Source organism: Chaetura pelagica, unplaced genomic scaffold (assembly GCF_000747805.2).
Source record: "Chaetura pelagica isolate M959 unplaced genomic scaffold, ChaPel_1.0 scaffold300, whole genome shotgun sequence".
NCBI lineage: Eukaryota > Metazoa > Chordata > Aves > Apodiformes > Apodidae > Chaetura > Chaetura pelagica.
The window spans coordinates 295,901-321,059 of record NW_009951945.1 but is presented as its reverse complement, the minus strand read 5'-3'; the positions used below and the strand labels follow the sequence as shown (position 1 = coordinate 321,059).

General features: G+C 42.7%; 1 protein-coding gene across 1 annotated transcript in view; it reads right to left on the bottom strand.

Moving 5' to 3' along the window:
• The window catches only part of CPS1 (carbamoyl-phosphate synthase 1, mitochondrial), a 92,280-nt gene that overhangs the window by 59,400 nt on the left and 7,721 nt on the right, over positions 1-25,159 (bottom strand). The window contains exons 2-16 of the mRNA XM_009996927.1: positions 24,703-24,812; positions 20,767-20,911; positions 19,612-19,701; positions 18,851-18,907; positions 16,381-16,473; positions 11,547-11,636; positions 10,285-10,413; positions 9,712-9,818; positions 9,165-9,306; positions 7,224-7,301; positions 5,600-5,698; positions 4,831-4,926; positions 1,589-1,778; positions 898-1,055; positions 151-279 (exon numbers count right to left, since the gene is read on the bottom strand). Coding sequence (XP_009995229.1) covers positions 151-279; positions 898-1,055; positions 1,589-1,778; positions 4,831-4,926; positions 5,600-5,698; positions 7,224-7,301; positions 9,165-9,306; positions 9,712-9,818; positions 10,285-10,413; positions 11,547-11,636; positions 16,381-16,473; positions 18,851-18,907; positions 19,612-19,701; positions 20,767-20,911; positions 24,703-24,812 — 1,713 coding nt within the window. The remainder of the gene's footprint in view (positions 1-150; positions 280-897; positions 1,056-1,588; positions 1,779-4,830; positions 4,927-5,599; positions 5,699-7,223; positions 7,302-9,164; positions 9,307-9,711; positions 9,819-10,284; positions 10,414-11,546; positions 11,637-16,380; positions 16,474-18,850; positions 18,908-19,611; positions 19,702-20,766; positions 20,912-24,702; positions 24,813-25,159) is intronic.

Genomic DNA, 25,159 nt, shown 5'->3' with positions numbered 1-25,159 from the left:
CAGGAATTATGAAAGGAGGACATTAGGATGAATCAGGCTAACATTTTACAGCCAAGATGAAAAGTAGGCCAGTGTCCATGACTATTAGAAGAACATCTAAGAAAATCAGATGTTTGGCACTGTTCCCAGAGCTTTCAACTGCAGACATACCTTCATACCAAGGTCCACCAAACTTTCCTTGTCAGGACTTATTCCTGACCCCAGACCACCAAGGGCATAAGCAGAACGTATCATGACTGGGTAGCCAATCTTTTCAGCTGCTTTCAGAGCATCTTCAATCTTAAGAGAGAGGAGAATGCATTTCAGAGATATGATAACAATTGAGATGAACAAAGCCTTTAACTCTGTTTACACGGTTAACTGGAAATCCCATCAGTAAGACACTAAGCTGTCTGAAGATAAAATTAAAGAAATAAAAGTTGGCTTTGCAACATTTGCTTTTCTGCCAAACAGCAGAAAACTGGAACATGGACTCATGGAGGTGACTTCTGTCCTTGCTGTGTTTCCATGGACAATGTCCTTACATGATCTGTCTTCATAGACTTCAGCATGAACTAACCCCTTCAACAGTTTGTGCAAGATTTTTTATCCCCAAAAAAAGTAGCCATTGACATGTTATATATTTTTGTGCTGCAGCACAGTAGTCACCCCAACCTAATTCACTGGCATTGTCAATGGGTAAATTAGCTTAGGCCTTTCAAGTGCGTAATTGCATTTTCACTCATTTTAAATCATGGTGAACCAGCATCAATCACTGTGTAGTGCTGACGAGAGCATGCAAACTACAGTAGCCACAGTTTCATTCAACTTTCACTCAATAAAACCAGAACTGTATTTTTTAATAACTCAAATGGGCAACAGTAATAGGAATCATATCTTTAAAACTGTCTGATTTACCGATTCCACAGCAAAGCTAGGAGCAATCTTTTCATTCAGCTCCATCAGTTTATGGGAAAAAAGCTTTCTGTCCTCTGTAGCCATGATGGATTCAATGGATGTACCTAGGACCTTTACACCATACTCCTGAAGGACTCCTTGCTTGAAGAGATCAACTCCTGTAGAGTAAACAAAGCCCCAGTTTTAAGGGCTGATGGCAGATGAAGAAGAAAGTATTTGGAAGATATCTGACTAGCTGACAAATTGTCTGGTCTCATCAACAGCTGATTTTACAAGTATTAGAACTCAGAACCACAACATGCAAGTTTCTGTCCTAAAGATCTATGCAACCTGGGGCTATTAGTAAAGTTATTGCTTAGCCATCATCAGTAACATGGCTAGACACTGCTGCAAGCAGCTAAACCAAGTCTTCTTTTGGATCTCTGCCTCAAGGTGGTCTGAAGAGCCTGAATTCAGCTACAAAAACAAAGACTTAATCTGCAAAGCAGGAAATATTAATTGCTTGGAAGCATCCAGAACCAACAACGAGATGCTGTGGTCACAGCTTAGCAATTACTCACACCCCCATGGTCAGTCTCTCTGCCTGCATCACTTAGGTCAACAAATGAGGCAGGAGATATGTCTGCAGAGTTTGCTGCACACGTGGTGAAAACCATGATTTTGGCTGCCTGGGCACCTGTATCTTACTCACCACAGTTGAGAGCAGTCTGGCCACCCATGCCCAGAATTAATCCATCGGGACGCTCTGCCTTGATGACCTCTGTGACAAACTGTGGAGTGATGGGGAGGAAGTAGACAGCATCAGCCTGCTTTAAGCCAGTCTCGTTGGTCTGCACTGAAGCAATATTGGGATTCATGAGGACAATTTTCACATTTTCTTCCTAAAAAATAAAGATCTGCATTAGAACTAGGCATACGTGGGGATAAAAAAAGAGTTATCAGAGCATCAGCAAGGAGATGGGGCTCAAAAAGCAATTTACCAACATCAGAATTTAGAAAGCCTGGCTCCTTATGTGGTCTCCCATAAGGGATTTCTGGTATCTTGTACCAGGATGAACCGAGGCCAATTATTTACTTTTGTGCCTCTGCCTGTCTATGCAGCTGGAGGGAACAGATTCAGGCATTTGGCTGAAATTGTTTAACACATTTAGGAAGTACCTAGGTGAGACAGGCACAAATTTGAGCATCATTATGTCTGTCTTCTGTTGGAAGTCAGAAGAAAAGGGACAAAGGAAAAAATAATCAAAACCCCATCTCCTCCTGCCAAGCAGTAGGTCTTTCATCATGGGCTTCCAGGTAGTTCTCAGATTTTTGCACAGGCTACTAACAGTTCAAGTATACATTTTTTTGCTTTGACTCTCCAAAAAGATACTTTAATTTTCCTTGTGTTATCACTTGAAAAATCTTGTCCCATAACCTTTGTATTTGGTATCGCACATACTGAAAGACAAACTACCTCTATATGGAAGACAAAGGCTAGACAAAACTTCACCTTGTGTTTCCTCACACACAAGACACTGAGGTAGAGTGAAGATAAAGCTTATCTGTTTCCTGCTATACCAATGGGAGTTTTGCCACTCTTTTGCCTAGACAGAAATTCACTACAGTTTGCTCATTAACAGGAAAGTCTGAGTCACAGTTGGGCAGATCAACTCTCCTCATTCTTGAAATATTAGTGCATAATGAGGAAGCCAGCCAAGTTTTGCTAATAATGATGAGACCAGAATGTGGGCAAGCTTAAAAAAAACCACTAACACCACATCAACCACAAGCAGATAAAGAAGATTGTATTACTGCTTTGTATTACTTTTTACAGGAACTCATTCCCATCTCCATCAACTTTCTGAAAGGCAATAAACTTGCACAAACAAGCAAACCATTTCCAAACTGCTAATTTATAGATGCAGAATACTTTTTAAGAGAAACATGTGCTACACAGAAGCTGTGGAGGTTAAGAAATAACAATGGCTCTCATTAAAAACAGAAACTGTGATGAGATTTTTTAAAACAGTAGAAAGAAACAAGAAGGTTGGAGACTAAGCCAGCCATTCCTGGAGGAAGTATTATGGAAGTGTTCCTGGGACCAGGACAGAAATTGCTGTTTTCCCCTAGCTCACAAGAAGCATGAAAATGCCATGAAGTTTTTATGTGTTTGTGTAAATTTAGTGATTACTTGACCCACTGGTTTGGGGGAACAAATATTTAGCTCACTTGGAGCAGTGGGATTCTCACTGCTCATTTCAGGTATTAGATAACTTCTCTTCTCCTTCCTCTGATATCTTAAAATACTGCCTGAAAGAGTGGCTGTAAGTTTCTGTTAACTTTTTTTCTCATGAAAAGTTGAATTGTTTCACTGAAGCACACTTTCCTTGGAAATATTTGGAACAGGGAAAGGAAAGAAGAGATACAATCCTTATGAAAAATATTTTGGATTTGGATAAACGATCCCAAACTGGTTAGTTTTCATGGAAGTGCTGAGGGAATAAGGTAAATTTCTGATCAAAACATTCTTCCCTAAGAAATGTATTCAGAAATTCATAGCTATCATTCTGTTACAATGAATGAGGGAGGGAGAGGTATAAACTGGAGTATCTGTACATCTCAGCCCTTCCATTCCTACTTATCTGGGGCAAGGTGTCTTAAGGACAAGCCAGCAGTGACGAGCAAGGTAATTAATGACAGAGTTAATGCTCACTGTGCTAGGATACACAGATTTTACTCATATAACATTGCTTGGCCCAACTGTTTGGGATGCTAGATTTTAATCCACTTCCTGTTTGCCTTTGCAACTCCTTGCATCAAATTCTGCCTTTTTAATTTTTCTATAAGCATGTAGCACTCTATGCAATGGTCACCCATCCTGACTGAAGACCTTTCTTGCAACTTAATTAAAACAGTGAATTTATCTTCCAGGGGCACTCCATTCCTGTTTTTGTGTAATATCCACCTGTATTTCAACCAGAATCCCCACAGCAAATAATGCAGGAAGTTTTTCAGGTGACCACAAGCCCCTCTCTATTGTTCACAGAGGCTTCCAGGCCTTGTTTTTCAGTGAATGTTCCTGCCTTTCATGAACATTCTTGCAAATACAAATTCACTGCCTGGGGAAGTCCCAGATCCACGGGATTTCAGTCTTTCAAAGTGCCACCCATTCAACTGCACAGGATTGAATATTAACAGCAGCACCTTCTTATAATGAACTGGCATCCCATCGACTAGGAAGAACAGCAGGACATAGCAGAATGAATCAGAATATCCAGCAGTGAGAATCACTGCAGATTATTAATAACAAAACAAAACAAACAAAAAAGAGAGTCTAAAAGGAATGAAATATATCCTATTTATTGTCCCTGTTCTCTCCCCCTGCCCCCATGCTCTGCAGCTTTCCCCTGGCAGTCACTGACCAACCACCTTTTCTCTTGCATACAACTATAAATCACACTGCCAGAGGGAAGGTCAGGGAGTGTAAGCGCTGCTGCTGGAGTGGCTGCTTAGCCTGCAGATCAGAGCAGCTGGCTGGTGACCATGGGAAAGGAAAGGACACTGTAGGACATCAAGCTAGGGAGATTTATCATTAAAAAACCCACTTTCTTCCACAAATAGAGCTGAATTTGAAGGACAATAGAGAAAATCAGGGAGAGCTACCTCCTCTACAACTCAGGTCATTATCTGCACTCACCAACTCTGGGATCCTCCAATCCTAACTCGTTCTTATTTTCTTGATGACCTGGCTAGTTTGAACTAGTAGCCAGCAACAGCAACACAGGACACAAAAGCACATACAAGATGTGTTGTAACACCTGGACCAACCCAGAGCAATCCCAGATTATATTTAAGATTACTGTAATTGACACCACAGCTGGATGATCACAGTTAGCTGTGAAAAGGGAAATTAAATCACATGATGTTCGTATTTGCAGAGTATGCTCTCACCTTCATGGCTTTCACAGCCTGGGATCCAGAGTAATCAAATTCCCCTGCCTGGCCAATGGACAGACCTCCAGATCCTAGAATGAGAACTTTGGAGACCTAAAAGTGTCAAAACAGCATGAAAAATACCAGTCCCATGGTAGCGGATGCTGAAATAACAGAGACTGTACAACACTGACAGTATCAAATTACAAAATCTAAGTTCTAAAAAGGGAAGAAAAATCACCTCCTAAACCACTGCAGTTTTAGTTCTAAGAATATTTCTACTGGACCTCTCCCATTTATTTCTGGTTAGGGAAACACACAACTCATTCCCAGGGCATACAATAAATGCATTAATCATATCATGTGCTTATAGACAACCTTGCCTCACTTTGACTGCCCACAAAGTCCAGCTGCCTTCTAAGACAGCAAAACCCAGCTCAAGCTAGGAAATTTACACTTATTTGCTAAGCAGCCGAGAATGAGTATTATGCTGGTAGCACAAAATCTCATGGTTTTATTATCCCAGGGCACCTCACATACTGCTATGAGTGCCTTCTTGGATGAACTGCAAAGAAATAATTCAGGAAACATCTTAAAACTTTCTCAAAGAAAAGTGAGTTAATAACACAAGACGTGTGATGACTGTGAGACAGGCAGCTAACAGGCCTTTTTTAAAGGAAGCCTCCTCTGACTACCATGGTCAGCTTTTTGTGCCATGGGTTCAGTAGGAATGAATTAGCTCCTAGTCTCACTGGCAGGCATTAATAACTAGTACATGAACACTTACCTCAACTCTGGAAGCTGTTGCTCCAGCCTTGGGCAGGACTGAGGAAATGGTAGTACCTTTCCCTCTCTTAATCAGTGAAATAAACGAATCAAACAGGAACTAGGAAAAATAAATGCATGTATTTAATCTCCAAAGTGGTGTTAAATAAATGGCAAGCAAAGAAGGAAAAAACCAACCCATTTAGGAGTTCAAGCAATCAACTTTGCTTTATTGCCTTCAGAAGGCATATTTACACCATCAGATCAAAAGGCATCATTATTTGAAATTTATTTAACAACTTTGACATATCTGACAAAGCTGCATTCCAGAAAGTGAGGCCATAACAGGAAGAAAACACATATAAATCACAGCTCTGTGCTCTGCTTGTGTATAGCTGGCAGTGTAATGACTGAGTGCACATTAAAGCTAAAATACAGAGCACCATACACTTAGCTAGCTCAAGAAATCCATCTGGAATGAAGCCTGCTACAAAGCTGGGATGTGAACAGGTATATCTAGACATGAGTTGTACTAAATCAGTATTGTCCTTCCAGAGGCGATCAAGGATTAGATGTGAGAAAAGTTTCCTCCAGCCAGGCCAGGCAGGAGAGGCAAGGTGACCACCACTGGCATGTGGGCAGCTGAAGACAGTGGGACAGGATCCCCATCTGACCCCACACCTGCAGAGCCTCTGTCCACACAGTCCCTGGAGCTGGCTGCTGGGACACACCTATGGAAGGAGTGTGGAGGGGTCCTGAGAGCCTAGCAGAACAGGCACTGTATCAGCAAAACCATCTCAGCAGTGGGAATGCACAGACTTGGAAAAGACACAGCTGAAGGTGGTCTTCAGTTCCCTGAGATTGACTAGTTGATCAGATTGCCAGGAAACCTCTTGATATCAAGAGATTTACTTGCAGATTTAATCAACATCATCAAATTAAAGTTCAAATAAGCACTTGTATGTCTTCTTCCATCTTTCTCTTTGAAGAAATGCTAAATTATTTATGTTCAGACATGCCTCCTCTGCCTTCCACATCTCCTCTTGCTTCTTGGTCATACCCTGTGACTACGCAACCAGTTGTTACAGAATTTATGCGAAGTCACAGATGAGGGATTCAAATTTCATTTCACTTAGGAGAAGCAGAGTGAAGAAGTGTGAATCCATTTGCATAACTCCACAGTAATTATAAAATTTGAAAGTGGAACTGAAATACATTAGAAAGTTAATGATTTTATTACAAAGCATCTGGCTAGTATTTTTTCTGTTAAGAAAAATCCTTTTCCTTTTGCAATCACCCCAGGTACAAGAGATTTGAGACTGATCCTGCAAAGGCTTAAGCACTTCAGTAACTTCCAACACACAAATAATCCCATCAGGACTCAAAGTATACACATCATATGAATGGACCTACTGATCCAAAACACACAGAAGCCAACAGATGCCTTGTTGCTGATTGTAATTAGCTGTGCATCAAACTAGGCAGACACAAGCCGATGCATGACTGGGTCCTCTGTTAGGATCTTGACATGTCCAAAACCAAGATTCAGGCCCATCACCAAGATAAAGACTTGCCACCGTAGCTGAGACATGTCTGCATTCCCTAGACCATGTGAAAGCAAGAACAGATAGACCCTCATACAGTACCTCTGTGTCTCTTGGCCCAGGATTTGCATCTGGGTAGAATTGAGCTGTGAAAATCGGTCTGGTCTCATGCATAATTCCCTGCAGGAATAAAAACAATCATCTTAGATACCTCCTCACAAGAAGGCAAGAGAACAGAAAGTCATGTCTTACCCCTGAAAGCACTGAAGGTCAAAGGACTGGGGTGTTTCTAGGGGCTGACAAATTGACACCCATTTCATTCCCAGTCTTCAAACAATGTTTTATCTGGGGAGTCACTGAGCCTCTTGCTCTTCTGCTAACACTCCAGTGCTTGTAGAACCCACTGGGCTGTGGGTGGGCAAGAAGCATAGTGGAGACATCACTTTCACTACAACAGCAAACACTACTAAGCACTAAGTACTTAAGAGAGCAGACAGACTAGTCTCCCTCCAGACGTAATCCTGCAACAAGCAGGGAAGAAAAACATAGCATGAACAGATCACCTTGGACAAGGCTGTTACAGAATGAATGGTTTTACCATCCTGATCTGTTTGGTTCTGTTACAGAAGAGACAGGTTTAGGTCACGCTTTTTACTTCCGTAACTCACTTCAAATACTGACACAGGGCCTTGCACATGATCTCTGCCCTGGGTCACTGCCAGGCCTGTGATCAAGTGGAATCACTTCATCACTTGCTCTGGGCAAACAGTAGCTATGAAGGACCTAGACTGAGTTTTGAGACAGTGCTTGTAATTTCTGTTGGAGCCAGGAAAAACTGACTTCCCATTTGTGTGATCTGATAGCACCAAACAGCATAGCCCTCTGGGACACTATCCTGTAGCTGTCACTGCTTATGAGCCCTGATTCTAGATGGAACCAGAGAAGTCCCTTAAGAGGGAACCCAGGAAAAAACCATTCTGATATAACCCGCTCCCCTTGGGGATTGACAAAGGAGTCTCAACATCTCCTAGAGAGCAACAGTGTCGTCCAGAGCTTCAGGACAGGGATGAGAGGTGAGCTACTGACCACAGCTGATCCATTATGGTATGAGGCTCTGCTCTCAGAGAATGTCACAAGTCTGTCACATTCTCCCTGAATGCTCATGTTACTTCTAGTTACATACAAATAACGTAAAAACATTCACTCCGTGGCTTGCATGTGCTGCATTTATACACAACAACCCAGAGGAATATTCCCATGGCAGAAACTGCTTTTGAGAATACTGGTTTTTTTCAGTGAGTTTCTGATAAATAACAAGATTTCACTGACTTGTACAACACTGGGCCTAATGGACAAGACTTAAAACAAGCAATTTCAAAGCCTGAGATCTGTGTCAATGTCTGTCTGACCTTGTCAAAACTGAGCTATGGGATACTGCTTTCCTTTCTATGCTTCTCCCTGCTCAGCTGTGAACCTGCAGATGCCAGGCATTTTTAAAATTTTCTTCATTACATGGATGTCACTTGACATGAAACCTCTACCTAAGATCCTTTAAGTAGTTCTCTAGAAGTAACTTCCTCTCTCTTTTATTATTTCAGTCTCTGGAATTCTATTTCCAATAACATAGCAAATTATACTGCAGTACTATTGCTCTTCTGCACCGGCCAACACAGAACTGACAAAACAAAGCTGTGGCACCAGCCCCAAGGCAAGAGTAACCCAGAGAGCCCCACTACTGGCAGGTAAACCACAGAAGTCTCTAAGGCTCAGGGATGAGGAGGAGGATGAGGAAGGCTGAGGAAGGCTCAGGTTCAAGGGAAATCATAATGTCACTGTTGCAGTCCCACCCTTTGGGCTGGTATGGAGAACAGTGGTAATGGTTCACCCCCTTTGGGGCTGTAAGGCAGGGCCCCAAGTGAAGTAGATGGTCAGATCATGAAGTTTAGTACTGATAATGAACTGTCTAATAGCAAGTTTCCAGGAGGTTAAATTAAGTGAGATGGAGCCTTTGCTCACCTGAAGCTGCTGTGTGCATGAGCTCACCTCATTTGTTTGATCACTGGCATTCACAAAGAGAGGTTTCCATCCAGGCAGGAGGGTAGAACTGTCAATGGCATAACCATGGTTCTGAGCAGTGATGACAGCCTGTCCATTCACTGCATTCAGGACAGGCTGGTTTTGCCCTCTGAAAAAGAAGGATCAGAGAACAGGAGATGAAAATGCTAGATGGGGCCAAACGCTGCAATCAAGAAGAGCTGATAACTGAGGGGCTATATATAGCACTTAAGAGTACCTGCTCCATACTGGTAGCCTATCTCAAAAAGAGAAATCCTAAGAGAAACTTCGCTAGCCTTCAGTTTGATGGGGATCAATTAGACCACAAACTCTCAAATCACCCTCAAAAAAGGCGATGAATGACATGGCAGTTTAAAGTAAAAGGAAGGAGAATGCCTGGAATGAAGAAGTGATGTGACTGCCACACTAACTCCCATTAAAGCAATTCAGAAGTGAAGCACTGCTGCTCTGCAGCCTTTTGCAATGCTGAGCTGATCCCAATGCTGAGCCCTGGGAAGCAGAAGAGCTGCCACACCTGTTGGCCATCTGCATCTTGTAGGAAGTAGCTCCGGCTGCTATTCCAATGATTAGATTCCCCATGCTAATTCCAAACAAGGGCTCTGGGCGATTGCTCTCCAGGACCTAAAATGAAAAGGTTTTGAAGAGATACTGGAGTGTCTCTGTTCAGCAGTTCCAGCATTAACCATGCTAGTTCCATCACAGCAGCCACACAGACTTGGGAACAAGCTGAATGCAAGGGTGGCAACAGCCTGTAAAGCAAAGATGCCTCCTCTTCTCTGCTTCAGAGAGAAGCCTCAGAGCAGAGCTTGATGTCTCAGTCTACTCCAGGGAAAAAAGCAATGGCACTCAGCACTAGAGCCAAATGGTGCATGACATTATATCATATGAGAGTAGTGTGAAAACAGGGTTATTCTTTCACAAGGTCACAGAGGTCCTGAAAGAGCACAGGGTACTTAAAGGCAATCAGGGTTATCATTTTTACTATAGGTTTCACTGAGATCTGTATGGCCTTGTTGTAAATAGTGATCTGGCAGTTGAAAAAAGGCAAATAAACAAGAATAACTGGCCTATGGCTATTACATGGTACCTTTCTGACATTCTGAATCACCTCCTGGGCCTTCATGGGATCCCCTGGACCTCCAGAAATTATAAGCCCGTCGTATTCCATGCTGGTGAAATCATGGTCCCATGGAACCAAATGCACTTCTGCACCTCGCTGGGGAAAGAACAAGAACAAAACCAAACCACAAACCAAACAAAAAAACAAACAAGGGAATGAAAAATAAGCAGTGAAGGGGAACAAATGCTTTTGTGTCAGGAGGTTGTTCTTATGCTCTCATGTCTGAGAGGCTGAGTTTGGATTAGTCTTTATTTCATCAGGGACAATGATGAGGCTTTTCTCCACTGTCTGCCCAGATTATTTTCACAAAATTGGTAGACTTAGCCTCTCTGAGCCACCTCAGTGCTTGTCAAGTTTATTTAAAAGTCACTGATGATATATAAAAAAATTGAATGCAAAAATGAGTGTGTATGCACGCATGTAAATTATGTTCACTTTTACACAGTTATAAAGTTACACTTTTACATTCATCCTAACTGCTAAAACAGGGCTGGACAAGCTTATTTTATGATATGGCAGAAGCAGTTCTGCACATCAGAAATGAGATGAACATCCACACTAACTAAAAAACAGAAACAGGGAAAGCCTGTACATCTAGAGAATGAAAGAACACTGCGTTCATTCCTCCCACATGCCTAGAGAAGGAAGGAAGGACTGCTACATGACAGTGTTAACAACAGGAAAAGATTTTCACAGAATCATAACATTAAAAAATAACTCAGGCTGGGGGGACCTGAGGAGGTTACCTGGTCCAAACCCTGCTCAAATCAGGGGTAACTTCAACTTCAGGGCAGGTTTCTGAGGGCATTTGTCAGTTGAGTTTTCAGTATCTTCAAGGACTGGCATTCCCCAACTTGTCTGGGCCCATGTCAGCCATTCATCACCCTCACTGCAGACTTTTTCCTGCCATTTATTTATTTTTTACAATGTTGGGATGACTTCCTCATTTGTTGTTTGGAGACACTGTACCTTGCCTTTTTAAAGGTTTTGTAGGAATTCTCATAGTTGAGAGGTTGCTGCACAGGACCTCTTCCTTACCCCCTCAATGCAACGTACCATGTTCAGAGAACACCTCCCAGTCCATAAAAAAAATCATCCTAAAAAATGTACTTAATTTAAGGTAGGAAACTGCTACTAGAATGGGTGTGTCCAGCTGGAAGGCTAGTGAATACACATGAGGCTTTTCTGCCAGCAAAACAAGAGATGAAAGACACAAAGCTCTGCCCTACCTTTACCAGCAGACGGATCACATTGTGCTTCAACCCACAGTCAATAGCTATGACTTTAATTGGATTCCCTCTGCCATAAACCTTGACTTCCTATAAAAAAAAAACAGACCATGTTCTAAATGTCAGATCACCCCCCTGACCCTAAGATACAGAGTAGAATAACTTCTCACCAACATGCAGCAACTGATACTTAACAACCAATTTAAAAGGCAATCTCCAGAAGTACTGCAGACATTAGCCCTTCCTTCATTTTTCTGGGAAAGTAGAAGTAATAATGCTCTTTTATATACTGTTGATTACAGCAGTAACAGCAATCTCTAAGAAATCACTTGTTTCCATAGCTAATGACAAGCTTTTTTCCTGTCTTTCACCTCATTAGCAGTGAAGCAGCAAGCCAGTTCTCACAGATTATTGCAGCCCAAGAGAAATACCAGATACATGGCAAGAGATTCTGAGCTGAAGTTATCCTGCTGATGCCAGTGAAACGAGGCTACTTCCCATCAGCTACAGTTCCATCACATTAAACACCACCCTGAGACTAGTCACAGACAGACAAAAGCACAGCACAGCTGGGGATCAAAGAATCATACAATCACAGAATCATTAAGGTTGGAAAAGACCTCTAAAGATCATAAAATCCAACAGTCAGCTCAATACCACCATGCCCACCAAACCATGTTCCAAAGTGCCACATATACACATTTTTTTGAACACCTGCACAGATGGTGACTCCCTCATTTCCCTGAGATGTGACTAGAACTGATCTCCAGTGCAGCACAGCAGTACACACCACGCTAAGCACCCCACTGAGCACCCCTGTGTTCATATGGACCTGACAGTTTTATATATCACAGAATCTTAGGGGCTGGAAGGGACCTCTGAAGATCATCTAGTCCAACCCCCCTGCCTGAGCAGGGTCACCTAGAGCACATCACACAAGTACATTTCCAGGCGGGTTTTGAATGTCTCTAGAGAAGGAGACTCAAAAACCTATCTGGGCAGCCTGTCCTAGGGCTCTGTCACTCTCACAGGAAAGAAGTTTTTTCTGATGTTTACATGGAACCTCCTATGCTCCAGTTTGCATCCATTGCCCCTTGTCCTATCAAAAGACATCACTGAAAAAAACTTGGATCCATCCTCCTGACACTCCCCCTTAACATATTGGTAAACTTTGATGAGGTTGCCCCTCAGTCTCCTCTCCTCCAAACTAAAGAGACCCAGCTCCCTCAGCCTTTCCTCATAAGGGGGATGTTCCACTCCCTTCATCATCTCTGTGACTCTGCCCTGGACTCTTTCAAGCAGTTCCCTGTCTGAGGGGCCCAGAACTGGACACAATATTCCAGATGTGGCCTCACCAAGGCAGGATAGAGGGGGAGGAGAACCTCCTTTGACCTACTAACCACACCCTTTCTAATACACCCCAGGATGCCACTGGCCTTCTTGGCTACATTGCTGGCTCATGGCCATCCTCCTGTCCACCAGGACCCCCAGGTACCTTTCTTCTACACTGCTCTCCAGCAGATAACACTTCTCTTCCAGCTCATGTTCCTTAACCAATCCCACAAAGTATATTGACACCAGTCCCAAATCTGGACCATTATGCTTTGTACACACACTTATCTATTGGTCACAATCAGCATGGAAGACCATGAAGTCAAATGACCATATGTGATACATCCATTGACACTGCAACACCCACACACATTGTCAGAGAGCTGTAGCACTAATGCAAGGTTATTTATGGACAGCTGCTTTCTGAAGCTTCCTGAATAGTTTTACTCATTACCTGACCGCAGGTAGCACCATGCTAAGATGTTTTTCATCACTAAGCACGTAAGGCAGCCTTCTTCCTTCTAAAAACAAACTCTCTGCTTATCTTCAGTTACGGTCAGCTTCTTAAAGCTGATATTGATAAGTGTACTTCATCCAAAGTGGCTTTTCTTTTCTACGATGCATCACTGGAAAAAAACAACTAAATAACTCTCTTTTAATCAGCTTCCCTGGCATTTGTATTTCACAGCTGGGCCCCTTTATGAAAAGATGCTAAAATCCATGTCAAATATGCTGATGTTGGGTGATGAACTGAATCTTTTCATAGAAGGATTACAACCAGACAGAAGGAAAAATATCCCCTCTACAGGGAACCCAAGATGAAGTTTATTAGCAGAATACTACAACTCTTTCCTCTGTATTATCCTAAATCAGTTCTTATTTTTACTTTTATCTTCTCAAAGATTAAGATGAAGAGATTTTAGGATGCAACAGCATGTCATGAGTGAGGACAGGTCTGACCATCATCAGGAATTACTTACTATCATGTCAGGAACAAGGGTGAAAGAGATGGGATACAAGGAGCCAGGCCTCTTGACTAAAAAGTTTCAAGCTGCAGCACATGAACTGCGAACTGTCCCTAAACCACCTTTGATGACATGGCTCTGCACAGAGCCAGTAATGTTACCACAGTCCATGGTGGAACTGTATCACTGCACAGGAATTGTGTGGATCTTCTACCTGCTGTCCTTCAGGCTTCTGAGAAGTGGGTTTCAAAAATCTCAAGAAGATTAAGGTGCCTAGTTCTCACAGTAACTAACTTAGTACCATGTGCCAGAGTCCCTTAAGAAAAACTCACCCTCCTTTTCTAAAAGGGCTTTCGGAGACCCCTCAATTCCTCACAACATAATGAAGCAACAAGATCTCTCAAAGGTTCTCTCCTTGGCTGTTTCAATGGCCAGAGGGAGTTGTGGGACAAGACTGCTTTGAGGAACTTTAATTACCTCACTATCAAAACTCTTCCCTGTCCAATTAATTAGGCTATGATTTGTTAGAACAATTCCTTTGACAAGACTGATTTTAGGTATTGTTGTCTTCACAACATTCACACCCACGCACACACTCCTCTCACAGTTACTATTCCTCTGTGCTGCAGAGCACTGACCCCTGTATACGGCCAAGAGCATGTCTAGACAGAAAACAGACTGGGATCTAGATTTATTAAATTATATTCCTTCTAAAGCCAGAGGATTTCCCTCATCTGCTCACTGCACAGCCTGTAAAAAACTGTCCCAGTCTGAAAGGATGATGTGGGAAGGTTGTGAGCCAGCAGTCAAGGAGAAACTCCTCAGCAGCTCAAACTCCTGCTGGCAATAATGCCAAGAACAAAAAGAGTGTATGCGGCTGGATGTGTGGATAGAAGTGATGTTGTAGCTTCAGGTGGTTAAATACCTCTCATCTGCTTTGGGACCCTGACCATCACATACACCAAAATGCATCTCTAACAGAGGTTCCTGCAAAATGCTGACAGTTTGCTACATTTCCTGCCCTGTACAGGCAACATTAGCAAACAGAGTCTATAGCACTATCATCTAAAGAAGGTGGGGAGGTTGGGGGGAAATAAAAGATCAATCAATCTTAAGGTACAACTGACACGCAGGTTCCTGTATCCTGACTTGCATGAAAATAGCTGTTATAGATTATCATGTCCAGTAATTACCAACATTGAACAGCTCACTTCATTTTTAGCTTTATTTGTGATGTTGCTTTTTTAAGCTTATAAAATGAACTTATTAATATAATGAGGCCACCAAAGCTCCATTAATCTTATATTTTCCTTTTAGAAGCTATTTGCAGCATCTTTACAGTAATTCTGTCTTACTAATTGCAGAGTTTAGCATCAGCAATCTTACCTATTTCTGGGTTACTGCTCAAAACAACTTCACCTGCATCTTGTAATCATGGACCATAACCTAAATAAGCAATTTCCACCCTTCTGTGTATCAACTCAACTCAAAATAGAGTAGAGGCATTCACATGAGTTGGTGAGATTCCTGAAGATTTGCTTTGTGCTCCAATGGCATTCCAGGTAACCAGTTACTACTGTAAATCCAAGCCTGGATGGAGACTGTGTTTCAAATTCCCACTTGCTCACCCTCAAGCACTCATGCCACTAACACCCCAGCTTGTGTGCAGAACAGGACACAAGCAACTACTGGAAGAGCCCTTCCAGAGCCTCACTTATCTTGAGGGAGCTGCAAACACCACAGTAAGCATTCAGTTTGTAAAAGGGACTCGTACACTCAGTTCTAACTTCAGTCAATGGGATTAAGCACCCAAGGCACTCTTTATCCCAGAATTATATCTCCAAAGGGTCCACAATTTAAGACATTAACCCTTGCATTGGAACAAGAATAGTTACTGGTTTCAGTATGGGCCAGGTTTGATACATCCTTGTGATTTGTAATGTTCTTCTCAGCTTGTGGTCAAACATAATTTGCATGCCGGGCTAACAGTACAAACTTAATTGCTGTTCTCTATCTACCCATAGACAAACCAGCTAATGCCAGCACTATCAGATCCAGGGGATCCCTAACCAGGTCTCTTTTTGAAATCTAGAAATCTCTTCTGGAATCACCTCAACAAAATCATACCTTAACAACGACTGTCATTGTGAGCTCTCCTAAAACGTATTTAAGGAAAGCAACTATTCTTTTTATTAATTCTTTATATGTTTGAAAATATCCAGCATTTACTAGATATAACTGTATCACAAATATTTCTCAATCCTGTCTTTGTAATACACAGTCCTCTGAGCAGGGTACTGTTCAGACTAAACCAGCTCACACAGTTCATTTTATGTCTTCAACACTGCAACTTAGGAGCCACGGGAATTCCATGGGAATTATGTTGAGACAACAGTCCTTCAAAGGTCTAGAAAGGCATATGGTTTAGAAAAGGTCCCCAAATAGTTTGTTTAGCAAGACTGGATGATTCCCAGGGCAAATGGGGAGCACTCACCACCCAGAGAGCTCAGCCCTCAGTCCACAGGAGAACTTCTCACCTTTGTTGAAACTTCTGCAATTAAGTTTTGTTTATTTGGGTCTGCAAACTCCATGGGATGACCTTCAAATTCAATCTTCCCAAGTACTGTGCCCTGTGGAAATGCACCAGTAAACAACAAAGCACGAGCAAGGGAGAAGCTGTGAACATTGGGACAAGGTGCTGACAGGCACAGCAACTGGAACAGCTGTTCAGAGATTGTTTCTTGGCAGCTTATAATAATTTCTACCATCTTCAGAAGTTTATGAGCCTACCTCAGTATCAAAAATCTGCTTAAAATCCTTCAATGAGGGCAAAGGCACTGTCAGCAGTAAAATTTGTTAACAGGCAGTTTGGAAAGCTGTCAAGAGACAGCAAAATAGATTGTCTCCCAAGTTGATCAGAATTCTGATCCCTAAATAACTGTTGCATAGATCTGGGAGTAATCAACAAAGCAGTTTGAAGCTTTTTGGTTTTGGAAACCCACTGTGAGGTCTTCAGCCACCTCTTGTGGACAGCTATGAGGCAGCAGAGGTGGGGTAAGGCAAAGCCATGTAGGGGACAGGTCAGCAGAGCTAGCTCTTCTCTGAATAAGCTGTTAAAAAAAAAAAATAATCTCTAGCAAGTTCTTCTCTAGATTGTTGTTACCACCTAACAGAAGCTAGGACACTCTTGCTCTTCCATCAGCATGTCCTTCTCCACTTCTGCTCATTAGAGTTCTCAGTGGAAAAATTCCTGGTTTGTCTCTGCCCAAATCCTGAAATAAGGAGGATTAACCTAGGGTTAACTTTGTCTCAGCATGAAGACAGGGTGTGCAATGCAGAACTTTTCAAGGATGGACGGGGAAGGTACCACAGAGGAAGTTAATGTTTTGTTGTAACTTCTAACAAATAACACTTTCATGAAAAAAAACATTAAACTCAGCTTGCCCTGTGGATAGCAGGCCAGCATGCACACCAGAACTGCTTATTTGGTTTAGCAGTACTTCCAAGAGATACTTCCATGGTTGGCCATAGCTGAAGTATCCTTGCCATTTTCCTAGGGCAAGAAAGAGCCAGCATCATGCACTGCCCCATATACAACTAAGGATAAGTTTTAAAAACAGAGCTTTGTTCTTAACAGTGGCTGACATTCTGTCTCTTCTTAAGTAGCACCTCACACCAAATGCGACTCCAGGCTGCTTTGTGTGCAGCAGCGCTGAAAAGGTCAACACCATCTGAAACAAGGCAGGTTCTTGGGAACCACAGCAACTGCTGAGTGCCACCATGAAGTTAGTCCCATCAACACTGATGACCAAGCCCTAAAGCCATTAGTCTCAAACTGGAACTCTGTCTTACCTTGCTGTTGGATTATTCAAACAAATGGTGCCCTGCATTTACCTTTAGAATCCCATTTAACAAGTCATAGCTCATTTCTGCATTTATCATAATGAAGCCCACCCCCCCAATTAATAAACAACCATGGAGTAAAATACTACACTGTATTTTTCAGCCTGAGAAGACTGGGAGGAAAGACTGCATTATGTACTATCTTAAAAGCCATAAACCAATGGGCTTTCAGAGTCCCACTAAAATGGGCATTCCTACCATACACTGTTAAGTTACAGGACAAGCACTGAAAGCCTGTTGACTTTGGACGAAAGAACTGCTGATTCATTAAACTGTACATCTCAAGAAAATATAAAATGTATTAATGTTTTCTATCATATTAAACTGCACTTGCCTGCTGTCCCTAAAAGCAGGACAATACCCTATCTTTCTCTGAGAATTCATTTCTACAGGGCTTGGACTGCAGGCTGCAAAATGATCACCTAAAAAAAGGATAGCTTCAAATAATCCAATACAAAAGAAGAGCCTTCAAGGCACATTTACATCCAGACTTGCTTTGATCACTGTTTTAGCCAGTGTGAAACATTTACTTGAACATTAACCTCCATTCAGTAACATCATCCTCACATTCTTCAATTGTCAGCTCCTGGAAACCAGGGGAAGGTAATTACTGTTAAAAATAATAACAGGCTTCAGCCAAAGAAAATGAGACTGAGTTAGGAATGCACCTGAGGTTACTGTAGTCATTTCTTTGTCCCTCAGGAGAATTTCCCCTGACCAAAGGTGGTGCTGTGAACTACTATCCACATTATTTCACAGCGAGCTGTTGTTCTCTCTGACTGTTACTACCTGAAGCAACACGTAGTTGACACTACTACCTGTTGTGTCTGACACAGCCACCCCAGGCCTTTCACTTATATCAGCTTCTGCTGGTTCCCTTATGTAGAAAAGGAAACCCGGAGCAGAACCAAGGAGAGGGGACTCCCAGGGCTTTGCCTCAGCTGTACAGAAGACACAGCTTTTGGAAGAGCACAGGGACCTGAGCAGCCGCTGAGGTCAAGGCAGCCCAACAGTAACCTAACTCCCAAGGTTTTCTGTGCTGCTAGAAAAAGGGCCCAGCAACACCAAGGTTAATGCAACTGGATCAAGGGAAGCAGATCATACCTTGTCACGAATTACTTTGGAGAGCATTCTGGTATCAATCCCATACAGTGCAGGCACCTGAAGAAAACACAAGAGAAGGCTAGGCTAGAAAACAATCAGATAAGACAGATGAAGAAAGCAACTAGAACACTTTGCTGAGTAAAACATGTCCTTGTTTAAGGAGCTCTGGCTCTCAGCAGCACTATTACCAAGGCTGCCTCACTTCCCCTCCCTGTTGCCACTCATAAATAGCTTAGTTCTTCAAATCTAGTTTCTGCACTAAAAAGCAAAAAATAAAAAGCCCATATGACAAATATTTGTCTCACTCCTGAGCCCCATTTTATCTTATTTATGAGCACCTAAATCTCCCAGACATCATAAGCCAGTGGCAGTCTATGACTGATCCTTGACTCCCACAGCTTCAAGTCAGTGGGGTTCTAGCAGCTAACATGTATTGTGATCATGAACAACTAGGAGCAGCACTACAGAAACATTTGATGAGAGAACAGAATATAATCTATTGTGTATTGTTTTTGTGGAGAACCAAACATCTCCATTTAACGATCATTCCTTCTGGACAGAACTTGGGAATACCACTGCAAGTTGAAAAAGAGAAGTAGTTGAAGAACTAGAGAACTAAGGAACACAGCATGAGTCCAGTACAGGCTGGTGAAGACATCTGAGAAGAAGAGTGGTTACCATCTCAAAGCCAGCAGTTCTTGCCCCCTGTTCCCATACATTCAGATCTGTTCTCATGAAGTAGTTACCCTTAGATTGCTCACCTGTTCTTCCTGCAACCACTCTCCCAGGCTCCTAGCAGCCTGCCAGTGGCTGTACTCATTGCTGTAATCCAGCACCAGCAAACCTGAAACCTGCAGAGAGAAGAAACCTCGTTTTGCACTGAAGGGTCACTCAGTACTTGCCCTGTACCTTCCAAGCTTTCACTGTTCATCCACTGCAAACCATATCACAGGCAGGACAAGGGGCGGGCCAGCCACAGCATGGCTACCTTTGTATAACCAAAAGATAGCAAAGCTGTGTCTTCACAGGTAGAGTGCACACCACAGGTTTCTGGCAAAGGCGTACAGACTTCAGTGTTCTGTCATGATTGTATCTGGGCCACTTAGGAAATTCACAGAATCATGTGGCTTCCAGGTAACCAAAGCTGCCAATTGCATTGAACTGAGGAAACTCCTGTTAGAAAGTAATGGAAATTTAAGACAAGACAAAATGTTATTTTATTTTTTGTTTAAGAAAGTTTTTTAATTTTAAGTGGCATTTAATTTCAAAAGTCAACTCCCATTTTCCAGAGGAGTGACATAGCTTATAAAGCAGTCGTTTCACCTCAGGACAGATTAAGCATTTTACCAGTTCTGAAATTACATGATTTTGTTTCATTTTACCATACTGGTATCACTGCATGAATACATCCCTATTTCTGGCTAATATTTCTTGACACCACAGCATAAATACTTGTTCCTGCACTAGTACTTAAAGCCTTCTTCACACAATTGTCACCTCCCCTGTTTTGGTAGTACAGTTACATAGAGAAAAGTCTCAGTACACAGAAACGTCTCATTCTCTCAGGCATTTGATCAGTCTGTACCAACCAGACCTGGGCAAACACAGATAAATGAGATAGAAGGGAATGTGGAAATACAGCCATCCAGCACAGCACTTCACAAAAACCGTAGCATGTCTATCACTGCTGAGAAATATACCACTTCCAGATAGCACAAGGCCTGGGACAGAAAACAAGGTGGATTATCTCTTGCCACCATTCCTCCAAAGAACAATATCCAGGAGAAGAAAAAGAAAGACTAAGTATCATTACTTCCATCTAACTTCTATGAGTGTGCCAGTAAACTCTTGTGCACATATACACATACAGCCTGCTAGCACCATCTTTTGATCACCTCTGCATCTCCCACTGTTACCTTGATCCCATCAGACTCCAGAAACCTCCTGAGGCCCATCTCGTCCAAAGCAGTCGTGTCAGGCACTCCTCCATTCCCAACGATGGGATTTGCCAGTGTAAGAATCTGTCCTTTGTAGCTGGGATCTGTCAAGGCTTCAGTGTATCTAGATGAAGAAGTATATTAGTCTGGACTTGAAAGGAAAACAAAAAAGCTGGTGAAACCCAGACAGATCTGACTTCCCATATGACAAAACCACAAAAAAATGGTCTTTGAAAGCATCCTCAGTATAAAAGCAAACACACCTGTGATTCACCCTTGACTTTACCACCTATGATTACACATTTGACACTGAGAACAAAGGAAAGCTTTGACTTCTCATGTTTCATTTAAGAAAAGCATAGGAGCTATTAACGAACTCAGACTCCTTGTGATTTAACATATATAACTATGCAAAGTGATCACAGAACTGCAGTAAGTGCCTGGCATATCGCTTGGTCCACAGATACCAGCTGGGGCTTAGCCATTCCCTGGCTACCTCAAATGGGCAGTGCTTTGTCACTGCTGTTTCCTTCCCCCATGTGGTGTAAGAACTTAACCTTCTCAGTGACAATAGAGACCTCAAACTGACAAGCCAACAGAGCTGCTTGCTGGACTTGGTCCCATCCCCACTCTGGAGCTTGCAGGTGTTGAGAGGTACAGGGCTGTAACTGCCCAGGAAGGAGATATCTAAAAGCATGATGGAACATTCTTCTGCAGTGGAGGATAAAAACTAGGATTTTGCAAAGTATCAACTCTGGATCCAGTAGATCCAGTCTTACTTTCAACCCCAAAGGGAGAGCAGGGTAAATATCCTCTACATGCCCATGCTCCTATCCTTCAGCTTCAAACTAACATGTAGACCTTTGCTTTCTCCCTTAAGCTGAGGCACACTGTTGCAGCAACCCATTAAACAATTGCTGTCTTTTAACCCACCAGCAGCTGTAATTTGGCAGCAGATGAAGTTATCCACATAAATATTTAGTCAAATACATAAAGACACTTGAGGATAAATCCACTCTACAGAAAATATAATCTATTATTGTCATTATTGTTTAAACAACACATAATTAGCAACTCCAGCCATCTACTAGATATCAGCAAGTCACAAGAGAAATTTTTAAGGAACATCAGACTTACTGCCAGATGATTAGTTCTCAAACATAGGGAAACTCTTCATGAAACCTGGAGTGTTTGGAGGCAAATATAGACAAGACAGCACACCAGCCAGTTGTGAGAAATGATGTGTTGAGTGGATAATGGCCACGAAATAGTTTTCAGGAAGCCTCTCCTGCTGTTCAGACATATACTGCCTGCTGCAGGTGAACAACCACGCTAAGCGCAGTGTGATCACAGAACTGCAAGCGAGCACTCGGCACATGCACATTTGGCATTGCTCTCTCCTTCCCAGGCATAGACTCATAGAATGTCTTGGGTTGCAAGGGACCTCTAAAGGTCATCTAGTCCAACATCCCTACAACAAGCAGGGACATCATCTGCTAGACCAGGCTGCTTAGAGCCCCATCAAGCCTGACCTTGAATGTCTGCAGAGATGGGGCCTCTACCACCTCTCCAGGCAACCTGTTCCAGTGATCCACCACCCTCATATTAAAGAACTTTTTCCTAATGTACAACCTAAATCTACCCTTTCATAGCTTAAAACCACTGCCCCTTGTCCTGTCATCACATGATCTTGTGAACAGGTCTTCACCAGCCTTCTTATAGGTCCCTTTCAGGCACCTGAAGGTTGCTAGAAGGTCCCCGCTGAGTCTTCTTTTCTTCATGCTGAACAACCCCAGCTCCCTCAGCCTGCCTTTAGTTATGCTTCCAAAAGACCCTTTGTTAATAACAAAGCTGCAATTAACCTTTGGATGTTATTTGTAATCCACAAACAAGGACAGAGAGCCACTGATTTTGGCTGGAGTACGAAGGCACAGATCTGCACTAGGGCACAAGGTCCTTTAAACAGGCACATGGCCTTGTGGAGCACAGAGGAGCAGATGGGAACAAGTGTTTCTGAAAGGTTCATCCTTTTCATGCTTTTCTACTGAAAATTCAACATTTCACCATCAAAACACTGCTCTCTGCCCTATTCCAGAGTAATATGACAACATTTCAGCCAGCTTTAGCTACTTCAAGCCTGAAAGCTGTACACACATAAAGTGCTTTGCCTCCTGGTTCTATGACATGAACCAGAACATGGGAGTCTAAATGAGGAGGCAAGGTGCAGAGCAACATACTAATCATCTCACTATAAAGTCCATGCTGACCCCTCTCAGAGTCTAGAAACAACCACCTCAAAGAAAGCAGTGGCTGGAGACTTAACAGCAGCACTAGCAAAATCACATCCCTGCTGCCCTCTTGCTCCCTATAGTGACAAACTGCCATGTGCCCAGATAGTTTGAAAAGGTCCCAACTCTGGTCACCTCCTTCATGCAGGCACTTAGCCTCTCACTGTGTCAATGAAAAGAGGTGCCTGGTTTCCTCTGGATACACAAGGTTTTGATCTCTGTGCTTAGAAGAACTAAGCAGAGCTACAGGGTTTGTCTCACTGGACAGCAATCCCTGGACTGTCACTCCTATGATCTGCAACAGAGCTGCAAACTCTTACCTGCCCTTCTCTGAAAAAAACAATCAAGGTCATGCTCCTGGAAGGCATTCTGAAGATACAACGTCACATTTTCAATGTTCCCTCCATGTCCATATGTTCCTCAGCACAGAAGAGAGATCTCTTTCACAGGCATCCTATCTACAAATAACTAGAAAATTGGCAAACAGCTTCTGCTGCCACAGTAACACCTGGAGAGGAAATTAATCCATCAGGTCCTCCTTGACTTTAGTGATGTGACAAGATTTATTGCCCATAATCTGTGACCAAGAAGAGAACTCTGGTGCCCTCCATCATTCTGATCTATATTAAACAGTTTGTTGCTGGCAGGTATATTAACACAGCCAGTAATTAGTGCTGTCAAAATACTTAAATAATTGCCTCCTAATGTAAAACTTTGCAAACAGATTTCCCTCCGCAGCAATTTAACATTCTCACCAATGAGATAATTTAAAAGCTCACCCTGTGAGTTCTGGTTCCTCCAAAGGAGAGCAGAATCTGGGGAGTCCAAGGCAGCTGGGTAGGAACAGCTTTCCATGTCTGCAGGAAAATCTCATGCACCAACAACTTGAGCTGTCTCATCTCCCCAGAGACATGTCCCTCTCCTAACAAAGAGCCTCATTACTCTGGGCAGATTTTGTCTGCTCAAGAAGTTCAGTAAAAGCATGAGCAGCATTTGGCTGCTATCCTAAGCCAGCCATGGGTTTCTGCCACTCAAAAGGACAAGGAACCATGCTACCTTAGGCATGAATCTGATCCTACCCTTTAGCTGGAATGGGCACAGTGTTATAATGCATCCTCAACTGTTGTATGAGCCAACAAATGTCATAAGGGATGGGCCGTACAGGTAACCAACTCGAGAGCCTCAGGATTTAAAAATGTTGCACTCAGAAGCCAAGTTGCATTACCCAGAAGGTTACAGATGCTTCAAACCTCTATATTTGATCAGAGTACTGGAGGGAGAACAAAGACAGCTCCTCTGCTCTGGCTCAGCAATGGCTGCATTTCAATGGACAATGATCCTACATACCTACCCTACCTACATATCCTACCCTACATACCTCACTAACTCATTTATGTCTGTCTTTCACTAAAGTTGCTCCTCACCACAAATCCTGTAATACAAGAGGACTGTCTGAAGTCTCTTCATTAACTTTCTCTCTCTCTGTGACCTTGGACCATGGTGTTTTCTTATACAGAACACTGCATGCTTGGGTCAGGACCCTATGGCCTTAGAAAAAGCAGCTTTCACACTTCAACAAGCTCTCAGAGAAGTTTTGGTGCTCATACCTCATTTGCTTTTGCCTTACCCAGAAAGACCAGTGTTGAATACGACTTCCCCTGCCGTGGAGGATGGATGGCCAAAAGAATAGCCCTTCATCTTGGTCCCATCTTCCAGCACCAAGTTTGCTGTCTGGGCCTAGAGAAAGGCACATGAAGAGACTCAAATTCAAAAGGACAGGGCTTGATGTTCATACAGGAAATACCTAGGACACCAGCCTTTCACCCCTCATGTTGTAAGTATGCCTGTATCTCTCCCATTACCAGATGCCAAGATACTGTCTCTTGCACCAGTCTCCTAATGCTATTTTTCTTTCTAAGACTTTGGAAGCATTGTTCTCCTAATGGGGCAAGGCAGCTGCCAAACCTCACTGCAAGGAAGGCACGTGCTGCTGGTACTGTGGGATCACCCTTCCGTATCACTTTGCTCATTTCTTCCACCAATTGTATCTTGGCAATTAACCAATACCACAACTCTGTAGGGAA